The sequence below is a fragment of the Poecilia formosa genome, unplaced genomic scaffold (assembly GCF_000485575.1).
Source record: "Poecilia formosa unplaced genomic scaffold, Poecilia_formosa-5.1.2 Scaffold235, whole genome shotgun sequence".
Taxonomy (NCBI): domain Eukaryota; kingdom Metazoa; phylum Chordata; class Actinopteri; order Cyprinodontiformes; family Poeciliidae; genus Poecilia; species Poecilia formosa.
The window spans coordinates 872,871-899,601 of record NW_006800174.1 but is presented as its reverse complement, the minus strand read 5'-3'; the positions used below and the strand labels follow the sequence as shown (position 1 = coordinate 899,601).

Sequence of the window (26,731 nt, the reverse complement as noted above, 5' to 3'; positions counted from 1 at the left end):
AGGTGATAACAACTGCAGGAAATGCCAAGAACAGAAATCTAAGAAGGTGGTGAGCACCAGCTCACCTAAATCTGACCGTCAGAGGGAAACTTAAAGCTTACCTCACTGATTCTGGTAACAGTCCAGCCTGCTGCTGGTTCTGTACTGGTGTGCCTTTGTTTTCTTGGACACTTTAAGTCTCTCGATACCAGGCAGTCATTGTTTGAATTAGAAAACCTGTCCAAAGCCTGCCTCTCTATTTCAAAGCTAAATATCATCTTGCAGGGATAAAATTGAAGTGCAGTTGAAACAATAAAGGCTAAAGCTATAAAGTGAAAATTTGGCTAAAAACTTTGTTCTGAATTCGTGTTAATTTCCCTTAACATACCTTCTGTTATAAAATGCGTAATAACTTTCCATAATACAATACAAAGAAAACCTGCCTTAATAGTTAAGATATTAATAACTATATATATGTTGTCCACTAATTTGACTTTATTGCTCCACCAGCAAGAAGAATGACGTTATATTCCTGTGAACTCTCAGCAGCTGCTTTTGCCATTCAAAGCTGCTGCTGAACTTGGCTTTGAACAGCCGATCTATCAAATATTAACTAGCTTTGGTTGTTAACCTCACAGGAGATCCAGGCTATTAAAAAATTTAAAGGTCTGACTCATATATGAGAATGTGATCAGCTACTGTTTTTGTGTTGTCGGCCATGTCACAGGAAATTTTATTTGGTGGGATTTACTTGGTTTTCGATTAAAGTAGATCCCTGAGGAGATTGAGTGAATACGGCTTGCCTGAAGAAAGTGGTTTAAAACTGACTTAAAAGCTATGTTGCAAGAACTAGAAAATGAACTTTTGAAAGTCTGAAAAATGTCTGAGTGTTTCTGCACTGTAGGCTTGCAGCAAGAAGGTCCAGGGTTTGAATCCAAACCTGGAGTCTTTCTGCATGGAGTTTACATGTTCATGTTTGTTTATCAGTGGTTTCCCTCTGGATATCTCCACATTTCAAGCATTTATACGTTACATTTATTTCTCTAAATTGCCCTTATAGTATGAGTACTTTTGTGCATGGTTGTCTGTCCTGTTTGTCTTTTTGTTGCCTGTGATGGGCATGACACGTCAGCAGTCGTATCTCATCCAATACCTGCAAGAGACATCCATCCATCATACAAACAGTTTAACCCTAAATAAGAGAAGTGAGCCTAGCTAATTTTGTGAGTGAGAGCGACAAAACATCTGCTCAATTTTACGGTTTTGATCAAATTATTCACTTTAACGATCTCTCAACATTAATATAGCCGCATTGTATTGCTAAAATTAGCCATTATTATTAAGCCATGGCCCTTAGAATGCTGAAATTCTCTAAAACTCACAAAAAGCTTAGATGATATATTCCACAAAGAAAGATCATTTTTATGTTAGCTCATTTTGCAACTGAAACGGAAAAGGAAAACATGTTTCTGAACAATAAATGAATGGAGGCACAAATAAAATGTATAAAATATGATCAGTTATAAACGAGAAGTAATGTTACACACCTCTCCAGGATGTTGCACAAAACAAAAACAATGCACAAAGTTACAAAGACGAGTTGAATTTTGAATATATTTTTGAAATTACTTATAATTTTTGATTGCAAGTTTAAATTTGAAGAATTTTCTAATTCAGCTCCTGACATGACTTGTTTTTCTTTTTTTTAATGACTGTAATCGTCATTTTATTTTGATGTGAAAACACAACTTAAGTCAAATGAAACGGAAGATCAGATTTCTCTGGCAGCTTTTCTCAAATATGAAAAAATTTTAAATGCCATTTACAATGTCATTAAATTTTTCCTTTGTCAGTTGTGACTAAGGAACAGCAGGTCTATTATAGAGAAATAAATAGACATTGAATGCATTAAAAAATTTAATAAAATGTTTCCAGTCCATAAATGCATAAACTAAGTTTTTTGATGCAACTCAGAAGTTGGGAAGATATTATTTGAATCATAAAAGGGGCTAATATTGCAGCTTGTTTTTCCCCCCACAGGATAGAAAATAACAGTGAGTCAGACCTATATATGCCCAAAAATCTGACAAAAGGTGTAAATCTATTCCTAATCCCTTTTCTTTGCCTGTTTTCATAAGAGAGAAAAAGTTCAACACAGATTTTTAGTTTTACCCAAAGTTTATTGGCTTAGAGTACAAATGTGTTTCAGCTTGTTAAGGTTTACACATGCAATTCAGTATAATTTTGGTCATTTTAAGGAGAAGCATTTCATGCATCTTAAAATGGAAACTTTGTCACCAAATCTTTTAAATAAAATATGTAAATTGACTCAAATAATCAACAGCTGTGGAAAACATCTGCTCATTATGCCAGTCGTCTGCTGCATTCTGCATGTGTGTAAGCCAGACATAGGACAACTGAATGGGGTTCATTGGCCGACATGCAACTCTAACAGGCCCATAAACAACTAATGGTCCCCATTTGTGTTAATTAATGTAATGTCTGCTGAGCTAATATGAAATTTAACGTGACCTTTAATCTGTGTTTCTGGTTCTCTTCCAGGTGGAAAGTTCTTGGAGAGAAGAAGACGATAGACGTCATCACCTATGAAGAGCCCGGCTGAGGCAAAGTGACAGCAGCTGAGAGTTCCCTGTCCTGCAGGCGATAATAGTCTGAAAGAACCTGAAAAAAGAAGGTCCAGATCAATCAAAGAGCTTGGTTTTCCTGAACTGTCCAACAGCTTTCCTTTCCCTTTTCCTCCCACTAACCATTGGAATGGATTCCAGTCTGTTCCCAGTAATGCTTCCCCTCTTCCCCTCCCTCATCCTGATTCTTCTGGCTGGACCAGCCATCCTGACCCCATCAACCTCCAAGGAGCTACAGGTCAGAGGTGAAAGAACACCGAGGGATGCTGACCAGGACGCCATCAAGGTGATTTAAGTTATTGCCAACTCTCAGTGGCCACAGAACAGAAGCACAGAAGTAATTAGATTAAGATTTTAGGATGGATTGACAAACCAGCAGCCCTTATATTTGTGCAGTTGTGTGAAATGCATTTATACAGGGGAAATTCCAACAATAAAATACATCTTCTGATAGTTTAACCAGGTGCTGTTGTTACAGGTGGTGATCTCTGAGGGGTGTTCCTCTCAGGGGGATTCATCTGATGTGAGCCAAGGAGGTAATACTAATTAATTTGGCATCTGCTGTATATTTAACACTATGACAACAGTGCATATAATTGGTTGAAGAACAGATTTTTAATATTCTTCACCACAATATCATGATAAGCTATGTTTTTCTTACCCCTTTATTTTAAGTCATCACAGTTATGTTTGCGTTTCCCAAATGTTTCTCCTCAGGTAAAGAAATTGATCTGGTACCTGGCTCTCCCCTGGTTCTGACCCATAAGATCAAACTGGTTCCATCAGGGTCAGGTTCTGGGTCTTGTGGATGCGATGCAGACTTTACTTCCTTGCGGGAGCGATTAGAAAGTCTGGAGCGGGAAGTGTCTGACCTTCGGGGGAAGTGTGGAGAAACTGGAGGAAACTGCTGCACCTCAGAGAGCAAAGGTCGGCTGGGTTGATTTTTTTCCAAGACTCAAATTTTAATTTTAACATTTTAACAGTCAAATGTTCTGTTTAAGAAAAGTGGGGTTGGATACAAAATAATGTGTTCACAGGTCAAAAGTAATTCATTTCTTAATCTTCTCTTGTTATATTGAGCTATTTTACACAAAACACTAGTTTGTGTTTTTTATCGCTTACCTGTTTGGCTGCAAATTGGCATGACTAAATGTGTTTCTATTGACCTTAAATCTGACATTAGGAAAACAAACTCACTTAATGGGAACAGCTCGTTTTGGCTCTAGGAGGATAGGTGTTTTTTTGGCCTTATTCAAAATTGTCTTGTTTCTCAAAACTGCCATGGAAACACTTGTTTTCCATCATACGAGTCACATGATCAACAAGTGGACAAACTCCTTTTGTTAAACAAACAAGAAAATATGTTTTTATTTCAAAATACTGGCACCCTGCCCAGTGTGTACCCAACCTCACACCTAATGGCTGCTGCAGATGGGCTCCAGGCTAGATAGAAGGTTATAAACAACGGATTGGAGAGATGTTTCTAACTTTAGATACAGAGTTATAGTTTTTTCAGAAACATAAGTTATATTGTTGTAACATCTGAATCTTTGATCCTGGCCTCACATATGAAGTGTATTTTTTATTTGTGAGGCCACCAATGAAGCTAGAACAATTTGGCTTATTGATCCTTCCAGAATACTTTACAGTCTCACGCACAAATTTAAAAAGGCTTAGTAAACCAAGTTGTATTTATTTTATGCAGCTATAAAGTTTAACAATCTCTGAAAGAAAAAAAAAGTCTGGAATGTAAGTGGAGAGCAATGAAATGCTTATGATGAGGTTTATTTTAATTTTCCTAATCAACCCAACCGGAATTTATTTCTAACCTAATAGATTTTGTGTTTGACCTTGCAAACTTGGTTGAGCTCTTAACTTAAAAAAATCAGTTAAAATATTTAAGTCAAATGTTAAAGCTACCAAAATAAGTCTTAAAGTAATAATCCTTACTTGGTCATCTATTATTGTAGATAATTTAGTAATCTAGATTTAAAAACACAGTCATGATTGATCAAAAATGTTTTCTATCCATTTTTTTGTAGCACATTTGTCATCGAAAAGATAAAGTAGACCTTTAAAAACTATAGCTTAATTTATGGCCAAATTCTTGCTGAAGTATTTGACTGAGAACATGATAAACTGCCAGAAATCAAGCGATGAGCTAATACAGTTCAGTTTATTACCCACTTTGCTTGATTTTGGCTTAGAAGCAAAACTTTTAATTGGGTTGTAGTTTAGGTTTGAGTTAGTCTTCAGGAAAGGATTTAAGTAAATGTACTGTGAGGTTATGGAAACACAACTTGATCTGCTGCTGCTGTGTGTGAGTGTGTAAAGTGTGTTACCCCTCAGTTCGTTGCCCACTGTGATCTCAGTCTCTTCTCACACCAGTGGAGTTCCTCCACCCTCAGCTTCAACAGCAGATACACACACACCCACACACACATCTTCCTTGTACTTCTATACAAACTGAGGACTTTGCATAGACTTCCGTTCATTGTAGTAATTTACCATAAGCATTACTAGTCTATTTCTAAGCCTAACTTTAGCCAAAACTTAATTCACACTGTACCTTTCTAACTAGTAAATCCTAGAAGGCTAGCAAAAAAAAAAAGAGGAGCAGTGGTCCTCTATATGTAGTATTTATAATTACACACACACAAATGCCTCATCACACAAAACAAGGCGGTTGTATGCAGCTTAATTGTAGAAAATTAGACCTCCACCCCAAGAAAAAATCCTAATGCACAACATAATGTTTCATGTAACTCATGCAAGACACATTCCAACTCATTTTTCATCCGAACTGAATCTAAATAAGTGAAATACGATCACTTACTTTTAATACCCTCCCCAATTGTTGGTAACCTTGATTTAAAAAAGGCTAATGCCTTGACATTTATCAATCATTTCTTGCTTTGTTTTAATCTTTTAAAATGACATTTAAAAGATTAATACATCCACCTGTTGTCTATAACTGCTTGTCTGGAGAGGTTTGGGAGGGAGCCATTGCCTATCTCCAAAGGTCAAGAAGTTTAACAGGATGTGTGATTATATGCAACTGTTAAATCAACTGGCATATCAAGTCAGCTAAATCACATTTAATGGTCATCATCGGAGTGGATATCTCCTAGTTTGCTGAATCCCGGTCATGAAGTGTATAGCACACTTGTAGGTTATACAGGACATAAAATTATATATAAATACATTTGTACATATATATATATTCATATATTTTTGCATTTGTTCAACTTTATTCGACAAATCTAACAGAAACCTTTGCCTGGGTATATCCATTTCCTTTAGGTGCTGGCTGCTCCATAAAACCAGAAAAGGAGGAATGTCCCAATGAGTGCAGTGATCAGGGTCGCTGTGTGGATGGCAAGTGTGTCTGCTTTCCAGGCTACAGCGGTCCGGACTGCAGTGAGTCCGGCTGTCCCAGGAGCTGTAAAGACCACGGGAGGTGCGTGAATGGAGAGTGTGTGTGTGACCCTGGTTTCTCTGGTCCCGACTGCTCCCAGAAAGCCTGCCCAGACAACTGCAGCAATCGTGGGAAGTGTGTGAACGGCAAGTGTGTATGCAACGCTGGTTCCACAGGTCCGAGTTGTTCTGAAGAATCTTGTCCTAAAAACTGCAACAGAAGAGGACGCTGTGTTAATGGCCAGTGCGTGTGTAACACTGGATTCACAGGTCCAGATTGTTCCAAAAGGGGCTGTCCTGGAAACTGCAACAACAGGGGGCGCTGTGTCAATGGTAAATGCGTCTGCGACTCGGGCTCCACCGGTCGTGACTGCTCTGAGGTCACCTGTCCTGGAAACTGCAACAACAGGGGGCGCTGTGTTAATGGCAAATGCATCTGTGACTCCGGTTCCACTGGACCTGACTGCTCTGAGGTCACCTGTCCTGGAAACTGCAACAACAGGGGGCGCTGTGTTAATGGCAAATGCATTTGTGACTCCGGTTCCACTGGACCTGACTGCTCTGAGGTCACTTGTCCTGGAAACTGCAACAACAGAGGGCGCTGTGTCGATGGCAAATGCGTTTGTGACTCCGGTTCCACTGGTCATGACTGCTCTGAGGTTTCCTGTCCTGGAAACTGCAACAACAGGGGGCGCTGTGTTAATGGCAAATGCGTTTGTCATGATGGCTTCACTGGCAAGGACTGCCAGGAAAGAGCATGCCCTAATGACTGTAACGACCGTGGGAGATGTGTAGATGGAAAATGTGTCTGTGACAACGGGTTCACCGGTACTGACTGCACTGAGATCGCCTGTCCTGGAAACTGCAACAACAGGGGGCGCTGTGTTAATGGCCAGTGTGTTTGTGACAATGGTTTCACAGGTGCAGACTGCTCCGAGAAAACCTGCCCCGATAACTGCAGCAATCGTGGAACATGTGTTGATGGCCGATGCGTCTGTGAGAGCGGCTTCTCTGGCGATGATTGTTCCGAGTATGCTTGCCCCGAGAACTGCAAAAACAGGGGGCGCTGCATCGATGGACAATGTGTTTGTAATGAGGGATTCACTGGTGAAGACTGCTCTGAAAAAGGTTGCCCCAACAACTGCAACAACCTTGGGAGATGTGTGAATGGGAAGTGTATTTGTGATGTCCCGTTCACCGGACCGGACTGTTCTATTAGAGGTTGTCCCAATGACTGCAGCAACAAAGGGCGATGCATCAAAGGACAGTGTGTTTGCCGGCGAGGATTTACTGGACCGGACTGCAGCCAGTGCAAAGAGGGCATGACTGGGCCAAACTGTAACATTGGTAAGTCAGAGTCACTGTAATCTATAAATATAAGTCTTCCTTAATGTCTTTTTAAGGAAGACATTAAAGAGCAGGTTTTGGTGTGAGAAAACAAGGAACAGTACAAGGTTTTTTTTTCCTCCTTCATGGAAATGACCAGTAAAAAGAGGGATTCTCCCCAATATTGAGCCAAGTCTTTTTAGATTAGGCATTTAGTGATAAAAGGTCTCATTACTACAATTCCTTAAAATAGTGTGAAGAGGCCTTAGTATGGCTGCACTTTTCTTTGCTAATATATCTGATTCCTCACCCTTCTCATGATCAACCTGATGTCAGGAGACATAGAGCTTTAGCCCAAGGGCAATTAAGGGAAAAGTTAGAACCCCTCACCATTACAATCAATCTTTCATCAGATGTTCTTTATGCACATGGCAAGTTACACTCAATGGAAAGACTGTTTTACTTGGCACACAACTCATCTATGTGGTTGCACTGAAAGGGATCAAGTCCAAATTAAATCACTGACAGGCAAATGTATATATTTTGTTTCCTGCATTCTTTCTGAAATTGCATGTTAATATTCCTTGTGTAAAGAGGAAACTAACCAAAAGGTTTAACGTTTTAATTCTTTTGTATCCAAAGTGAGAAACCTTACGTCTAGGCAAAGGAGCAAACATCAACAGACATTGTTTTCCCTCAAAATTTCTCTACAACAAATTTTGCAATTCCTAATTCCTTCTGCTCCAGAATAAATTTGTATCATCATCAGCCAGGTTACTTTGATCCCGTGCCGTTGCACTTTCTTGCTGTTGTTGTTTTCGAGGGATGTTGCCAGGGTGTGTTAGCACCTAAGCGCTCATGGAGCTGGTTAAAGCTGCAATCATTCCACTGACGGAACTGTTTCATTAACAGTGGAGCAGAACCAAGACCTACTGCCCATAAAAATGCCTCATACTCCTGTGTAATGGGTGTTTGCAATGCTCGAGTCTGACACAAGACATGAGTGTGTTTCAGTGTGTAATGTGCTTCTCCAAATGTGTGCAAGCATTTACAGGACTTAATGGAGGGATCCCCCACAATCTAGAGTCCTCTGGTGGAAAAACTAAGTGGGTAGCATAAACTTTCCATGTAATTTGTTGTTGTAATTTGTGCAAAAGTACTTCGGTCTCAAAGAAAAGAAAATCAACACTTGGCCAACTGCATAAAACATTGGAAAGAATGCTGAAGAAGAAGCTTACATTTTAAGACATAACTATACACTGACCTTTGATAGTTGTTCAAGATAAAGTTTCACATTTACACAAAAAATGTCCAGCCTGTCACACTTATTTTTAGGTATTTGAGTGTAATGTAGTGTTTGAATGTAATCCTAACTATATGCAAATACACAAGCATATTTACTAAATAACAAGACAAGCAGACAAAGTTTAGCTAAATATGCAGTAGAGCGTTTTGAAAGATCAGTTACAGGTTTGGTTTAAATCAGTAACCAGGTGGCAAAAACATTTATAAATGGTGTAAAAAAGCAAAAAGAACAAATGGAAACAAAATACTAAATAAAGAGTTGCTAAACTACAAAAAACTGCATTTAAATTCCAACATACTGTTGAGTAGATGATGAAACGGTTCAGACTATAGGTCTAGTAAAAGTCACAACCAGAGAATAAATGGCTGTCATTTTCTAACAGACATTCACATTTGTTTGACCTGATGTAAAAGAAAAAAAAACAAATTCCTGCCTTTGAAAGCTTCATGGTTGTTGAGCTGCACAAGCAAAGTCCTTTTACGAAGCTCAATTGGTGCCATGGTTAGATGCATTAAAAATTAAACATTTTTAAAAATATGTCTCAGATAAATTCAAGTGTGGATCTCAGAGTTTTACTTGTGCTGAGCAGAAGAAGGCTTAAAGTGTATGAAGAGAGTCAGATTTTCAGCCTGAACTTGTTATGCTGATTGCAGCCTAAGTCCAAGGCTTGGTCCTCCCTTATAAAAATGTTTTATTCTCACAAGAAAGAAAACAACTAGGCTGTCCTGAATGTTTCCAATAAAACTGGCATGACAAAAAGATCTTGCTGGAGATGTTTATTTTATGCAGCACAGTGAATAGGATTCTGGAGATCTTCACCTTAAGTAAACAATAGCGCTCCAGGTTGTGACTACATCTTGTTATGTGGAGATGTTGCATCAGGCCTCCCTATTTGACAGAGGGCCTCATCTGTATGACAGTGACTGGATCTTTCAATAAGATAACATTGCAGTTAACAAACCCTTCTTTTTGTTTTGGACTATATTGGACATTAGTGGTTCTTGCCTGGATGTTTCCATGGTTGAGCAGCTCTTTCTGCTTTTCACCACATTCCCTAAAGACATAGAGAGACTTATTAGGTCACATCCACTTTTTTACACAATCCTAACTGTAGACAACAAACTTGTTCACATACACAGCTGACAGATAAATTATGAATATATTTTTCTTTATTTATTTAGTGCATGTTCAACAGTTCCAAATCAATTTTGTAAATTTTTTGAGGAAGGATTTCAGCTCCAGACATTAGATTCTTTCATGGAGCCATCTTCATCACATGGAGAGTTTATCCCACCAACCCTCTGGAAACACATTAAGCATTTCTAACCAAATCCTTGAAAATGGATAATGAGAGCAGTGGGGCCACTCGCAACCGAATCCTAGTTCACAAGATTTTTTTCATTCGTTTTTGGATTTTTGTTAGGAGTTTAAAAAGTTAGAGAAATTCTGGATTTTATTGGTTTGTGAAAATGTCACATTTTTTATTGATTCACTCTTGATTGAACCCTTTTAGAACATCAGAATTATTTCATATGTTCACTCAAAAATATTTACATATACATTTCATTCATTCAATATTTACCAAAATGGGAAGAGACAATAAATAGATTGACGTCTCTGTTTTCCCACTTGTTTCCCTGCGGAAACTTGGTGTAAATGTACATCTGGTTGCTTTTTAACCAGAATTTCACATATTTAAAGTAATGAAGACACTGGAGAATGATTAAAAAAAACTGCTTCAGATTTCAGTGATCTTCATGTTGGATTTGGATAATTGCTTAGGGGAATATTACATCATACTCTGTTAGTGGTGAGTTTTCAGTTCTTTTTATGAGGGCCTTGCTGCAGTAAAACAAGTCTGTGAATTATTATCTCAGTAAGCCATCGTTTTGTTCAGTTATTCATCAGTGGGGGGCTCCACCGTTTAGAGATCCTAAACTTTTAGAATGCACTAAAGTTGTGAAAGGAACTAAATTAGTGCAATAATCAGTTGATGGCACTTTGGGTGAAGTTATTCTTCACAGATGTTGAATCTGTCCTCTGTAGGTGTGGAGAGCTGAAGAATTTGTGGAAATATGAGCAAAATAAATAGCCAGCATGAGGGTGCTGCACTCTTGATTTCTAACAAAAGGTTACTGGTATTATGTATCTACTGGAATGCCTCTTTACAATCTGAAACGTTTCTCCATATAAGGGAGTATCTGCAGCTCCAAACGTTTCTGACTAGCTGTGGAAGAAGAAGCAGAGTTTGTATCAGTTTGATCAGCAGCTCCACGGCTTCTCAGCTTGATAAATGCATTTTACATTTGATGTGCAGTCTGCAGCTCCTCTCGTTCTGAGCAGTAAACTTACATGTGCAATTTGGAGGTGTGTGTACTCCTCTCTGTAAAGAAGCCTAGTTGTGGCACTACATTTATAGGTATGGAGATAAAAGATTGTTTATTTCTTCTTCTTGCCAATATTCACACCCAGCAGTGTTGCAATAATTAGTTGGGGTTCTACCAGCTCAATGTTGGCATCAAGTGGTTGCAGCTTTAGCATGAAGTTAGCATTGCTAGTCCATCCATTATTCTGGTAGATCAGTCCAGTGTGATGGGGTACAGTCTATATTTTTTGCCTCAGCCACATGACTGGAGATGTTTATTGCACCCCTGATTATTCATTTTTTTACATTCACTCTATTCTGGGTTTGGATTCAACCAACTCCTGGTAAAAGTATCTGCGTATTTCCAGTTTTATTTAAAATACAACGACGGAATGTCAGCCACATGATCCAAAACCCGGCCCTGGTGAGTTTTAAATCATAACCCTGGATGTGACTCTTAATGACAAAACCACTCTGTATCATCTGAACTGTATCCCTTTCAAACAGGTCAGATTTGACTGTTTTATATTCAATGTGCTGAGAAGCAGATGATTTAGGATTTAGTTGAAGATTAATGCAAATACATACATTTACTGACACATGTGTTTGGTAAAGATAGACATCTAAGTACATTTTTAGAGGGGACTAATTCATGTCTGTAGGTCAGTTTGTTCCATGGTGGTGTTTACAGAGGGAATATGTTTCCTGATTCTCATTTATTGCTGTTTAAAACAGTACTCTGCTTTTCACACAATTACAAAACAAGTCATGAGAAAAGAAATGTTCATCTAATGCATAAACAGAATTTTTTAAATGATTAAAATACAATTACAATTGCAATATCTGATTTTATAACTTTAATGGTTATAAGAGGGATAATACATACTAAAGAGAGACTGAATTATGGACCCAGAAGTGTTTTCTGTGTTAAAGAAAAGTATAAAGTTAAAGGATGGAGAAGAGGATCATTAAGAAATAACAGCAAATAATGCAGGCTGGAGAGATACTGAAACTTTAGTATGTTTCCTTTTTGTTGCAGTTTGGTTTTTCACCAGCATTGTAGAAAAGAAAGTCTCCAAGTTAAACTGATTGTTCACCAGTTTTTAATTTCCATTTTTGCTTCTCCCTCGTTCTTTGTCATTTTGTACCAGTAAAATTATTAATCTTTTGCCAATGCAATCAACTGGTGCCAGTCATTTCACTTGGTTGAAGAATAGTGAAGAAGAATGATGAAAAAATGCTCATGTCCAGTATAATTATAATTTTTTTTGACTAGTTTGCATTTCTCCCATAGATTGTTGTTCTGATCCCAACTATGGCAGTCAGTCATTACTTTATCTCATTTCCCATATGTCAAAGTAGAAAATGTCCCAAAGACAGGTATTGATTGACCAATAGAGGGTCTGATGGAAAGAGACTTAATAAGGTAAGTACAAAACTACTACAACTGATAAAGTACTAAGTGGCGAATTAGCTAAATGACCAGAACCCTAAATAGGACACATTATGATAAGCAAAGTGGCACAACAAAACTAAATGACAGAATAATTGATTTCTGAACTAAATCAATGGGGATACCTAATTTAGCTAAGTCCTGTTTTTGAATCCCTTTTATTTAGAGCCACAGAGGAATGAACATAAACTGCTCTGAACAAGTTATTGTTGTTTTCTCTTTAAGCCATGGTGGGTGTGTCTCAGCTGGGTGTTCAGGACATCACAGATTCTTCTGCCACTTTGATTTGGACTCAACCTGCTGTTCAGTATGAGACTTATCATATCACGTTTACCAGCCAGGTAAGTTCTCAACCTATTTTTACATTTCTCTCTGTCTGTCTATGATCCAAAAGTGGGGGGTTTTTTGTGCATAATTCTTCTATTTTTCTAAGAAATTCACAGAATTGCTCCATCAGATCTCATACTGCTCATTCCTTTGACTAAGCATGCCTTACGAAAAAAAAATAATAATAAAAACAAAAACCTTAAAGCTGTATATCTGAATAGCGTTAAAGTTTCTTTCCCTACATTTAACATTCTTATATCATTCTGAGAAATAATTCAGAGTTATTAGATTAGAGCCAAATCAAGGATTATTGTTTTTTTAATCTGATGTCTCTTTAGGGTCCTTCAGGGAAAGGAAAAAAAACTGAAATAATCTGAAACTTGAGACAGATGAAAATAATAATGGTAATAATAATAGAAAAACTTTTGGATTCACAATAGAAGTTGCTGGATGTGTTTACTGTGAAGAGTTGGTATGGGAAGAAGAGAACCTGGTCTTGTTTTTTGTCTTTTGTCGCATCAAACTTATGTCCGCTTTTTGTTTTAGCCAACAACAGACTGGTATTTCTTCCAGGAGGAATAGCTCAGCAGTCAGATCACCTGTTTCCAAATACTAGCCCCTCATCTATCCTCAGAACACATGTTGCATTTCCTGAGCGATTTTAGGATTTTAGGACATTTCCCGTCACTCAGAGAAGCTGTCTACGATTTAGCATGCTGAAAGGGTGGGATCTTTAGTGATAATGCTGGCAGCTTAAACAGTATCAAACCATCTGCTGCTCTGGTTGTAACGGGAAACATAAAAGTAAACATAGCAACAGAATCTGGATGAAGCAGCTCAGTCTGATGCTGAAGTTCAAAGCTCCTCTTTTCCCGTTGTATTGCTCCCATAGCCAAAGCAGTAGCATTTCTATATGCTTTGTTTAGCTGTAATTGATTAAATATGTTATCATTGTAAAAAATGCTGTTTATTGCACATGTGGTAAACAAAATATGTGAATATAACTTACTTAATGCAAACCAATCAACAAAAACGTTAAATTTGGGTCGTAATTTTGACTTTCAACATGTAATGATTGTTTGGAGTATTTCAGAAATGAGCCGTCCACTGAGATTTTATAGCACGAAGGTTGAGTCAGAAAAAAGTATCCACGAAGCAGAATTTATGTGGATGAAAATGATAAATTGATGTCAGAGGAAAATGGGAATTGCTATGAAAGAGGCAAGAGTAGCTCACTTGTTACAGTCATCAACTCTGAAATGCATCAGATTGAAACTTGAAGCAGAATGGCCAGAATAGGGTCAACATTTTGCAGAAGAAACATGAAAACAATGTTTCACACTGAGATGTCTTGCATGTAACTACCAATGCATCATTGTTTTAATATTATTCTCTGTCTAGTAGTGTTGAATTATGGTCACTTCTAGGAGGATAATCCATATAATTTAGCTCAAGTCATGGAAGTCGTGTTTTCTGACATGAAAATGAATTCACCGTGTTATAACAGTTGCCTAAATTACCACACCACAGTCCACGAGAACACATCTGAGATCTGATGAAAGAGGAGAGCCGAAAACCTCTCCAATATTTCAGGCTGATGGTGGCAGGAGTTGATTTTTTTTCTTTGTGTTTTTGATCATGATCTCTGCACAACAGACTTGGATTCTGTCTCTTTTCAACTTCACGGCCACCAGCAGTAAACCCAAATTTATGCTTTGAAGTTTTCCATTCAGCAAGTTTTCAAAGATTCCCACACATGTTCTTCCCTGAACAGCCGAACATTTTTTGTGCTTCATCATCTGGACTCCTAAATTCCCAAGGACAATAAGTGTGGAGGTGAACATTTCTGAAACTGTCAAACAATCTCAATTTCTTTTATAGAGTCAGGTTGTCTTTTGTAGAGACAACCTGACAAACATCTTGATTGTACGCCGTTTTTTTATGCAGCTGTTAAAGATCAGCTTGTGTATTAGGTACATTACAATTAGTTGTTGTCCAGCATGATTTGTTCATAAACATGTGTGATGAATCCATTCCAGAGGACATTAAAAAAGTGGAAAATTACTACATAGTGACTGAAACGGAAAAGGCAACTGAACAAAGAAAACGCTTCTTAACCTCACTTTTCTAAATTATTTAAATTAAAAACTGTCACCAAGATGAAAGGGAAGCCACTCACTGTTTTAGATTACTGCACAAGGTCTGGACATTTTACCACCAAACAGCACATGTTATTTCCTTTTGAACATTTTCTTCCTATGCAAACCGTATCATAGTGATTGTCACGTATGGTGATTACTTTCAAGAGGTATTCAATCCAGCAGTGACTTTATGGAGGACTTAAGACTCCAAATAGGTTTAGAAAAAACATACACCAGAAAATGGATGGATGGATGACCCAAATACAACCTTCTGCTATTAACTTTAACTAAAGTTAAGCCTAAAATTATTCATACCCCTGGTAGATTTTGATTTAAAATTATTTCCAATCAACAGACATTTTATTCTATATAAATAACATGTAATATAAAAGGAGTATCAACTGTAAAAAATGTATAATTTTTATTTAACATTTTGATTCCTTAGTATCTTGACAGGAAGGGCAAAGAGGGAGAGGGGATGATATGCAGAAAATGACAGGAAGTTGGGAATCAAACTTTGCTTAACTGTTAAACATAAATCTGTCACTTTTTGTCATTTATGCATAATCTATGGTCCAAAAATGTGGTCATTATTAGCCTGGTTCTAGTATCCTGGGACTGTGTCAATGTGTCTAACAGTGTTTAAACTATTAGTCAATGACTGCCCTTTTTTGCTTTCATCACCTCTAAATTGATCCTAAAATTATCATTCAAGACAGGAGGACAAGAACTCTGAACTCAGAGGTTACGTCCAGCGCAATTTAGTCAAAAACAAGAGTAATGAATGACGCGAACTGCTCCAGAGGGAAAAAAAATAATACAGATGTGAGATGCTTGTTGTTATGGAAATATGTAAACACTGTCAAAAACAAGGTGGCTGCCAGAGAGATGACATCACAGCCAAGGCACAGCTGTGACACAGGACAGGACCCACGGATAGAAAGAAGTAGAAAGACAACATTCTTCAACCCGTCGGCGTTTACAGATAAATGTCGAGGAAAAATTCAGCTTCAGTCTGGAAGCTCTCTGCAGAATCATGCAAACAACAGATCAGCTTTTAGCAACATGAGAAGTTGTGTTTACTGCTGTTCTGTGTCCTGGTTACAGCGTTAATCTTCCTTTGTTTTATTTTACCTATCAGACTTTAATGCAAACAGCAACAAAATGACATCACAGTATAGTTTTTGTTTTATTTTTAAGGTTTTATTGGCTTTAGATACCTTTATTTGAGAGGGGAGAGAGAGGTCATCAGAAAGGTCATTAGGCCAGAACTTGAGCCTGTGGCAGCCGCATCGAGGACTAAGACCTCCACTCATGTTTGTTCTCTACCCCTGTGTCACCACAGCACTCCATAGTTTTTTTTTTTGATTATTTAAAGGTTTTCCTGGGGACGGGACTATTATAGAAACACTAATGTTTCTATAACATTAGTCCCAGATGGCTTTGTTTCTCCGAGTAAATAATCTGGGGAACTTAAAGAACAATGCAATATGCTCCATTTTCTGCAAATCTGTTGCACATGTTTCACAGCAGTGGCTGCTTCACACCTGCATATATTTATGTGACAGATTGTGCTAAGTTCATGAATTTACAAGCCAAGAGTAACTGATGCAAGTAGTTTACACCTAATTTTACACCAATCACACATACAACAGGTGGAAAAACAGCTAAAGAGATGAAGAGGTGGCTCTTTTTGCATTTCATAAACATCTCCTGTCTTTCCGACTGCAGAGTTACATGCTTGCACTGTGATTTATATGAATACATGGAACAATAGCTTATCTCCCTCCAAATTTATGCACAATACTGGACTGAAATACTGGAGAACTTTTTAGCACAAGAAATTTGCTGATCTAATTTTGAATGCAGTTAAGAATTAGACAAAAATTTGAATTGCAATGATTTTTGATGCACAAACAGCTTTGTTATAGAACATCTTTAGACTAAGCCTCATTGAATCAGTAGTTTTGCAAAAGACATCGACTTAAACTAAATAAATAACCCCATCACATTACTGAAGACACTAATCAGTTCAATATTTTTTATGCATCACAACAATATTAAAGTCTTGTACATATACAAAAACATTTATCTTTTTCATTTGTCGACATCTGATCAGTTTTTCACTAAAAACATAGACACTTTACTGTGTCTATGTTAGGCGGCGATGTTAAAGTATCATGACCTTAAAATTAATCAAACCTTTTATATTCTATCAAATGTAATAAGCATAATTACATTTGATTGTTATTTCTGGAACACATATTGTTCACAATAAAACACACTCAAAAGTTAAAGCTGGACTAGAAATCAATATGTTTAGGGTCAAGAAATAAATATTCTTTAAAAGTTTCCAATATGAATGTAGAAAAGCCAAGACAACAGTGCAGCATTATATTTAGTGTACTTGATCTAGTGTTGTTTTATTCACATATTTTTTTTGAAAATCAAGAAATTTGTTAAACTATTATTGCTTCCTGGAAGATATTTTGAAGTTGTTCCTCGATGTAGTGCAACAGCCGGCCTTTAAAAAAGAGAAGCGTCTCATCTTCCATGTCTGATCTCATCTCGTTTTTGGGTGTAACCACCACATTCCCCCTTCAAAATCTTCTCGGAGGGTGTTTTTTAGATAGGCCTTGTGAGCCTATAATTTGTAACAGCTGTAATTGTGAGCTGTTTTTAAATTTTACTAGTTTGCTCTTTACAGTAACACTGTGTTTTTTGTTGCAAACCCATAGACAGTTCAAGACAGTTCAGTAGTAAGGCACTGCAGAACGATTCACAAACTCCTGCTCTTTTAGGGTGAAATGTATATATTTTTGCCATTAATTTGGAATAGATGTATGGAATGACCAATGAATAATAACTTCCAGCCTTTCATGTAATCAAAAAATATCCATGTATATATGTATTCATGTGATGAAGAGTCATCAGCTTCCTCAGTGGAACAAGGTAATGCCAAAGGAAAGGAATAGTTACAATTTGGTTTTCTGAATGAAATAAAGTTAATTCGAATCAAATTACAGGCTAAATTTCAAGTTTTATGTGGATGAATCACAAAAAGCTAAATTTAGCAAAAACAGATCATGGGTCTTGCATTAGAAGCAGGTCATTCAGTTTTGTTTAACTATAGTTAACTCGGTGCCAGTTTCCACTGGTGGTCACCAGTGGAAAATTTTATAGGAATCCTTTTTTATTTTCAAAGACTCTAAAACAACACCAAAAGTGGGAAAACTATTGGCAGTTTGAGCAGAAGAACATTCAAGCATCATCAATAAGTTTAAATAAAAAATATATTTACCACTGAGCAAACTATATCTTACAACCTAGCGTGAACTGCAGTAATGCAAATGCATTCAAACAAAGAAAAAGCCTGACTTGTGGAGTTTCTCTGTGACTGAGCCAACACTTTAACACCACAGGGCTGATTCTGTTTTAATGCATGTCTTGATTTTATTAGAAGCCTCAATTTAAGTGATGTCACCCTCATGATTATGGACATTAATGGAATTGCTTTGACACGAGGACACTGATCTGGGCAACCAGCATAGTGGCCAACCTAACAACCAGATGGTGTCCATTTAGAGTACAGCTCGGTATCCATTCATTAGAAAGCCATTTGCACTCAGCTGAGCAACTATTTAATATTGCAGCTTCGGATTCATGGAAAGTGTTGCGGTTTTGAGATGCAAGAACAGATCATCATCTTTTCATATCACTGCTTAAAGATTTTTGAAAGAGATGTTTGAAAACGTGTAATGTCCAACAGGGAACGCGTGAGTCATGGATGTTTTAAGCTCAACGTATCAGACATCGTGGATAAGCTGCCGCTGCTACATACTCCTCTGTCTTACGCAGCATAATAATAAAACACGAGGGTGTCCCGGAGGAGGTTTTCTGCTTAATCTTCATGGATCTCTTACGGATTTTCAGGAAACTCTCATGGTCAGTCATGTTTAATGGGGAGTGGTCTGCTCTCCTCATATGCACAAGAAGAACTTATCCAGACCCTGCAAATACATCCACATTCTGATAAAAAAAATAAAAAAAAACATTGTAGTGTAATCTTAACTAGATGAAATTAGATTTATTGTCATTGCAAAGCCCTATGCAATTCAGCATATGGCTTTCTTTCCAACAAATAATCAAAACAAAAAAGTGGCTGTTTAAAACATCGTGGAAAGATTAACACTTGGCTAATAAAACAAAACAATCCCCCAAAAATATGAACCGTGTTTCCTGCATAGCCCTGGATGGCCTTGCAACAAAGTGAGTACAATCTGACTTCTTGATAAGCACCTAATTAGTAATAATAATAATAACTGTGAAGTACACAAATAATTTAAGGTCATTAAACTTCTAAGAGGTAGATTCAAACAAGGGGATATCTGTGGTTTTTACTTACTCCATTCTCTTTTTGTCTTGATCGTACAGAAAGAGAAGGATCAGCAGATCACTGTACAGGTGGATGGAAGCCAGACCACCTTCACTCAAACGGGGCTGGCAGCCGGTCAGGAGTACATCGTGACCATTGTTGGAGAGATTAATGGTAGAAGGGGAGTTGAGAGCACAGCTGAATTTATGACCCGTAAGATTCCTGCTGTTTGTTTGCAGTTTTATTGAGGATGTCAGCCACTTTGACTCCCAACTTTAAATGTTTTCTTAGTTCTTTTAAACTCTATTTTGGACATGTTTCAGGTTGATGTCAATGTTTGTTTTATAGTTCCACTCAATGAAAATTGTGTCACAAAGTGGAATTTGAAATAAAATACATTTTACTGTAATTTTTGCAAAGGCAAAATGTCCTATGTTTTGCAAATGTCCCATCTGCAAAACATGAAGCTTTGAGCATACAAGCTGAGAAAGAAACCTCTTTCTAACTTACTGCCTCTTGTGATCAGCTCAAATTGCAAAATTTAGAGAAAAAGTTTGTGCAATTTCTTCCTGCTTCCCCATCTCTGAAGAGGGAGAGTGAGGCTGCAGAAGTTTAGGAATGTATTAAGGTTAAATTATAAAACTCTAAGTGCTGTACTACACTGCAGTTAGACATGCAGCAATATTTTGACAAGTTAGAAACTATAACTTGTGTCTCTATCTTTTCCTTCAAAATCTTCAGTTATCTCTGGTCCAACGAACCTCCAAGTTGTTAAGACCACCTCCACTTCAGCAGTAGTCCAATGGGAGGAGTCGCAGGCAGACATTGACAGGTACCGTTTGACCATCACACCCAAAGACGGAGCAGGGAGGTCTCAGGAAATGACCATAGAAGCTGGCCAAAACTCTGCCCATATTCAGCAGCTGGAGGCAGGGCGTTTGTACGACATCTTATTGGTGGCGGAGAAGGGAGTGGTCCGTAGCCAGCCAGCAACTACCCAGGTAGTTCCCGGTGAGTAAAAGAAGTTACTGGGTTGAAGACCGCAAAAGGCATCTGGTCAAGGTTTTCTCCTTAATCAATGTATAAACTGCCAGTAGCTTCAAATAGCCAAGTAAAATATTTGTTTCCCCAGGCAAGTGAAGACAGCTGTGGTGTTGAGAAGTGAACCTATATGTGTTCAGACACGTCATTATTCCAAGCATCACAGCATATAAAACACATTACAGGAAAGTCTGTAAAAGTTAATAGAGCAATGCCCTAACCTCTCCATCTGTTCCTGAGCTCAGTGTGGATATTTTCTTCTCACCAGATGAACAAACGCCAAGTCTGTCCAGGGAAAACATTGTTTATGTATTAATTTTCTCTTTGCAGGTTCTTCCTCAACATGCCTTCATTTCTTGTTTGTGTAAAACCGGCAAACGTCTTGCATATTTCTTAAATATGTCTTTAAAATTTTATAATTTCTACTAAAACATGCTTTTCTTCCTTTATTAGATATGACATCTTCTGGATTACTGCAACATGTGATGACCTTAACACTTAATCCAAATGATCACTGCTCTCACATCTTTAGGCACCACTGAGGACTTGACCATGCAGGTTACTCAAGCACCAGGACAAGACCTTGGCAGCAAAAGCAGAGACTCTAAACCTGTGGTCAGCAAAGTGGTAGCAAGAAATGACACCAGACCCAAAACTAGAAGACCTATGGTGACAAAGGCAGGGATGTTCCGTCCCAATGCAACCAGAGTTTTGCCTGGAGGAAGACGTTTCTTTCCTGATTCTAAACACAAAAACCCAGTGGTGTTGAAAAAAAGTGAATCAAAAGAAATTGATGAAACTAAAGCAGATGTTCAGATCATCCGGGAGTCTGTGGCAGACCACAGTGAAGAGATATTAAGCTCTGAGAGGAGTGGGAACCAAAGTCCAGCTGTAATCCCTGGGAATGACTTTGAATCTTCGTCGCCCCCGTCTGAACCAAATAGTGAAAGTAGCTCAGAGGAACTGCTCTACACTGGCTCAAAAAGACAACCAGATGCTGACATGGCTAAGGCTGAAAATAATACTAATTCAGTGTCTTCCGAGCCAGCTGGGAATATCAGAAGCCAGGAGAAGAAATGTATGAATAAAATTAAAGTAACTCACTTCAGATTGCCTTTAAAGAACAGAGGCAATGGGTGTGGAGAGGATGGGATAAGTTTGAGAGAAAATGCACTAAGTTCTAGTAAAGAGGAAATGCCTCCTAATCAAGAGAAGGGCCTTGATTTGCCACAAGATTCCTTGCACAAACTAATAACTGAAACTTTTGATGAGCTTAATATCACAACAATTTCAGTTCACCTAGCAAGACCTCTAAACCTTTCGGCTGATGCAGAAATGGTAAGGAAACAGATTTTAAAGGGGTTTCCGTCACTCTTAACGACTTCATCATTAACTGCAAAATCATCCTACTTATCACCCACCAAGACATCATCACCTGATGCAAAACCAATTTCCTCACCAACAGATTTGACGTCATCATCACACCTGTCAGTACTATCGCCTTCCTCAAAAGAACCATCTGTGTCACTCCCCTCACCATCAGCCCCCTCCACCAACCTGGATGATTTAGGTTTAAATGGAAGCAATGAATTGGATTCCACTTCCGACTCTGCATCTACTGAGGATAGTGAACTATCAAGTTCAGAAGAAAGTGAAAGTTCCCCTTTCCACCATGGTGATCCAAAACTAGGGTCCATTCGTCGCCTTTACCCCAACTTTGACTTGCTTCGAAACAAAAGCCATCAAAACGTGAAAGCTCCCACCCATTCTCCTCCTCATTTCAGCCACAGCTTAATAAAGGAAACAAACAATGTATCATCTTCACCATCTTTGTCTGCTTCAAGAAAAACACCCTCATTGGAAAGAAATCGTCCTGTGAAGGATGGAAACGGAAAGCGAGATGGAATATCCAGAAATGTAACCTCTGAGGTGGGAGAAAGCCAGAAAAAGATGCTGGCAGAACGTAGACATTTCCCTGTCCGTCGTCTCCCTGTGAAGGGTACATACCCACGTCGGATGGTTTCAAATCTTCAGAACAGAACCAGACCAATGTCAAAGATTTTGACTCGACCCTCCCAGTCTATAAATCCTGACACGGATACCTTGAAACAACAGATGCTTCCCACTGAACTGTTAAAAAATTCCACATCCCATTCTGGAGAATCTGTACCATCTGATCCTGTGCCTGAAACTGAAGGAAAGGAAGGAGTCGGGATAAGGTTCCCCAAAACCAGCATCTCAAATGAGTTCAATCACACACCAAGGGAAAGGGTTGCACCTTCCTCCCTTCAGCCAAACCTTCGTCACCCACACCAACATGGTGAATCAGTGCAAAATAAAACATTTATGAACTTCAGACGTCGCCAAAATCCTATCCGAGGTCCAATACGCAGACCTTTCTTGGGGAAAAAGCAAAATGGAGGCCCTCTTACTTTTGGGGTCAAAACCAAGGAACTGGGAAAAGACAGAACAAGTGAGAATCCTGAATCACAATCAGAAAACCTAAATACCCAGAGGTTTACCCATGGCCTCCAAACTAATCAACCACATGAACAAGTAAATGGCATATTAAGGCAAAATGTCCTTATGCATGAGCAGAAAACCAGTGAAGACAAACAAACAAAGGAGTCAGATAATGGAGACGATATCCTGATCAAACTGGAAGCGCCAATAGATTCTGACGTTGAAGAGAGACATGATACCGACAGGGATATTGGTGTCACAAATCAAAGTAGCATATCTGTCAAACCTGTCACACTTCCAAAGAGACAACCCACATCCAGAACTGTTGTAGATCAGCATCATGGTTCCCAAAGTATTGATGGAATACAAAAGAAAGAGTTTCCAAAAACAAATCCCAGTGTAAACACTATTTTTGACACTGAAACTGAAGGGACAAAAGGTCTTGCTTCTGAGGTTTCTTCTTCTGGGGGCGAAAGAGAACCCCTGAACTTTGTTGATGTGACAAACCAGACTTCCGATGGATTCACAGTGATTTGGGATTCGCCTGAAGGGAAGTACAAAAACTTTGTTATAAGTAGAACAGAGGTTGATAAAGATGAAAGCCAAAAGCAGGAGGAAAATAAACAAGAAGAAGATAAAGATCAAGACATCAAAGAATTCTCACCAGAAAATGGAGGTGACAAGGACAATAACAAAGTACCTAAAGATATTCAAGTCCCAATTACCCACAAAGGTGCAGTGGGCAGACCAACAGAGAGGGACAAAACCTTCAGACAAGTGCTGCCTGGTTCTGCTCGCTCCCACCAGTTTGAACATCTACCTCCTCAGACGGAGTACACCATAACCTTGCTTGGAAAAGGTCCCGGCATTCTGTCCAGTCTGCACAAGCTTGTCATCAGTACAGGTACTAATAATGGTGACGGGTAGAAGAACCACATCACTGTTATTATTGTCGAGTCTTGATCCAAAGAGTCACTCTTGCTCTTACAATCTAGAACCTTCCATGAGTTTCAGCCTGTTAAATGTTATTTGTGTCATGTCTTCACAGTGTATCTCGTCAGTTGTCACTTTGCTTGACCACCACTGGATATATCTGCTTGCAGTCAAATGCTCCCTACATTTCTGTTTCATAAGTGTGTTGTACTCTTGTACACTGTGTCTGGTTTGCCTTCCTGTGTCCGTCATGTGAACATATGTTCACTCTTACATAACCAGTTTTTTTTTTGTTCCTGTTGTTTTTTGAACACATTGGTGTTAAATAGTCTGTTTAATGTGTAAGTGTTGCTGTTGTACACTAATTTTCCAGCTTCCATGAATATGAGATATGCATATTCATGAATGACTACACCATAATCACTACCCATCTTACAATAAAATCTGAGTTATTTGATGTCAACCTTAAGAAGTCATTGCTATAAAGTGTCATTTAACACTCTAAAGTCCAGAAATTGCAATATTGATTTCCCCCCCTGAAACTACAAATTGTCAAATATTTACTTTTTGATGATCTATTTGATTATCTTTGAAACATTTAGATCAAATATATCTATTTAATTGACACCAAATCTCTTGCAGCAAACATTTTATTTTGCTTTGAAAGCAAATTCAATTCTTTCAATGTATTTCTAGATTGATCTGTTTTCATAACAGTTTAATAAAAGAGTAACTGTAAACCTTCAAAGATCTAGTACTAAGCTTTGAGGAACACCTGTACACATTCTGTATTTCTGCCTAGATATCCGAATCTTAGTAAATAGTTTCTGTCTTGACTGACACATTTTTCAACTTGACTGATTTTATGCGACCATCAGCTGAGCTGACATCAAAAACAGTCACCCCATTACTCCATTTATTCACTGCTGCTCTGGTCTTCTCTCATTTAGGGTAAGCTAACAGCCAGCTTCACTGACACCCCTTCATCTCTCACCCAAACCAGGATAAGACCACAGCTGGTCGTTGCAAATTTGGTCTATATCTTTAACATTTGTATTTAAATGCAAGAAAACCAAAGGAGTTAAGTTACTCTGAGGTTAAACCATTTTGGGTGTGAAAAGGTAAAAACTGTTCAGGTCCAGGTTATGTCTGTCATAAATGGATGATTTTACTTGGTAGAGTAGTGTTGTTTTAAAATATTTTAAATATGGACCTCAGTAAGTTTAAAAAAAGTCCAGTCCCAGCATTTAATTGTCTTCTAAATAAAATAGAAATATCACTATGACTCCAAATTACCTCTAACACTTTTTATATGATCCTTCATTTCAAGCTTATTGTATTAATCTAATATGCAAATATGTTTTTGTTCCCTTTTAAATAACATAAAAATAATTTATTTTTTCCTGTGTGTCTATCATTCATTCCTGCAATGCTTCTGTTTTCAGGAATTGACTGACCTGCTAATTACTGTTTGGAAAGATTCATAAAGTTGTCATTCTCTCCTTTTCTGCTGCCCAGGAGCCATGATCTGCCTGAATTTGTTACTGTCTCTGTGTGTATAACTTGTATACTGTATATATGTTTGTGCTGTACATATATACACACAAACTTACTGGAGCACCAAAAGAAAATGTGTGAATGGATAAATATGATTGAGAAAAGGGTTTTGCACATAATCCATTTATCCGTTTCCCCCTTTTTCTTTGTTAAATCCTCTTTTTCTTTGCATTCCTTTATTGATGTCTTGAAATGATCTTATATGTGTTTCTGAATTCGTCTTACTGCGTCATATATTCTACTGTTTGTCCCAACTTCCTTGCTGTAATGTGCCTTTACTCTTGCCGGTTTTTGTCCTCCAGGACCAGAGCCTCCATCCAACATAATGTTCAGCAAGGTGACTGAAAACTCCATGACAGTGTCTTGGACAAAACCAAAAAGTTCTGTTGATGGTTTCAAAGTCACCTACACCCATGCAGATGAGGGTAAGACACAAAAAACGACTAAAAACAACCTGGAATATGACTTTTCCTCATTTCACCACATGATTTCTTACCTGAAAAAACAAAAAAACATTGCTAATCATTTTGTCTCGTAGGAGAGCCAGTGTCGGTGGGGGTGGGCTCCCGGGACTCCACCCTCGATCTAGCTCAACTGTCTCCAGGATCCTCTTATGAAGTCACCGTCATCTCCACCCTCGGACTGGATGAGAGCGATCCAATTAAAGATACTGTCATGACACGTGAGTTTTACGAGTTAAAAAAAAGGGGATGGCAATAATTCATTTCAAATATATAAGAACATTGAAATGATGATCTGTGGGACATGATGGTTTCATTAATGTTGTCGCAACATGTGTTCCAATTTAACATTTTTGATAATAAATGGACCGTGTAAAACTGTCTGCACGAGTCGGTACTCTTACGAGTTTCATTCTGGATCCATTTCAGTTTTCTGCTGGGCTAGTTTAATGCTTTCTAACAGCTGGTGTGATCGATTAAATCCAGACTGTGTCCTCTGTGTGGAAGTTTGTATCTTTAGGAAAATACTGCATTTTCTTGTTTATAATTCTGCTATTATTTCCACTTTTGTCACTCTCAGTGCCTGACCCACCCACTGACCTACAAGCAGTCAATGTGACTGACTCCTCAGCATTGTTACTGTGGCGTCCAGCTCTTGCCACTGTTGATAAGTACACCATTGTATATGGCTCAGGTACAGGTAAGTCCTGCTGGTGTCAGGCTGAAACATTTTTATGTTTTCTTCCTTATTTGGCAACTGTAGCTTGAGTTTCAAGTTCTCTTGCATTCATTTTTTGTTTTAAAAGACATTGATCATAATTTCATCTGCTTTTCAACTAATGATTTTATGACTTTGACCCCATTACAAAGTCATGAGTTGAAAGTTGTTGGCTGTATGTTCTGGAAAGCTGAGTTCAAATTCATCAGATACACTCAAGCCTG

The 26,731-nt window shown here is 38.1% G+C and overlaps 1 protein-coding gene across 4 annotated transcripts in view; it reads left to right on the top strand.

The window, feature by feature from the left end:
* The first annotated feature begins 2,544 nt into the window (after nucleotides 1-2,544).
* Nucleotides 2,545-26,731, top strand: part of LOC103149769 (tenascin-like) — a 28,811-nt gene continuing 4,624 nt past the window's right edge. The window contains exons 1-12 of one of the 4 annotated variants that reach the window (XM_016680169.1): nucleotides 2,545-2,674; nucleotides 2,766-2,910; nucleotides 3,103-3,160; nucleotides 3,342-3,551; nucleotides 5,928-7,388; nucleotides 12,717-12,832; nucleotides 19,394-19,547; nucleotides 20,076-20,345; nucleotides 20,908-23,742; nucleotides 25,631-25,753; nucleotides 25,867-26,010; nucleotides 26,370-26,489. In XM_016680169.1, the coding sequence (XP_016535655.1) occupies nucleotides 2,779-2,910; nucleotides 3,103-3,160; nucleotides 3,342-3,551; nucleotides 5,928-7,388; nucleotides 12,717-12,832; nucleotides 19,394-19,547; nucleotides 20,076-20,345; nucleotides 20,908-23,742; nucleotides 25,631-25,753; nucleotides 25,867-26,010; nucleotides 26,370-26,489 (5,623 nt within the window). In that variant the 5' untranslated portion in view covers nucleotides 2,545-2,674; nucleotides 2,766-2,778. Of the gene's footprint in view, nucleotides 2,911-3,102; nucleotides 3,161-3,341; nucleotides 3,552-5,927; nucleotides 7,389-12,716; nucleotides 12,833-19,393; nucleotides 19,548-20,075; nucleotides 20,346-20,907; nucleotides 23,743-25,630; nucleotides 25,754-25,866; nucleotides 26,011-26,369; nucleotides 26,490-26,731 lie in introns of all 4 variants that reach the window. The other 3 variants (XM_016680170.1, XM_016680168.1, XM_007569076.2) reach the window with 3 other exon arrangements.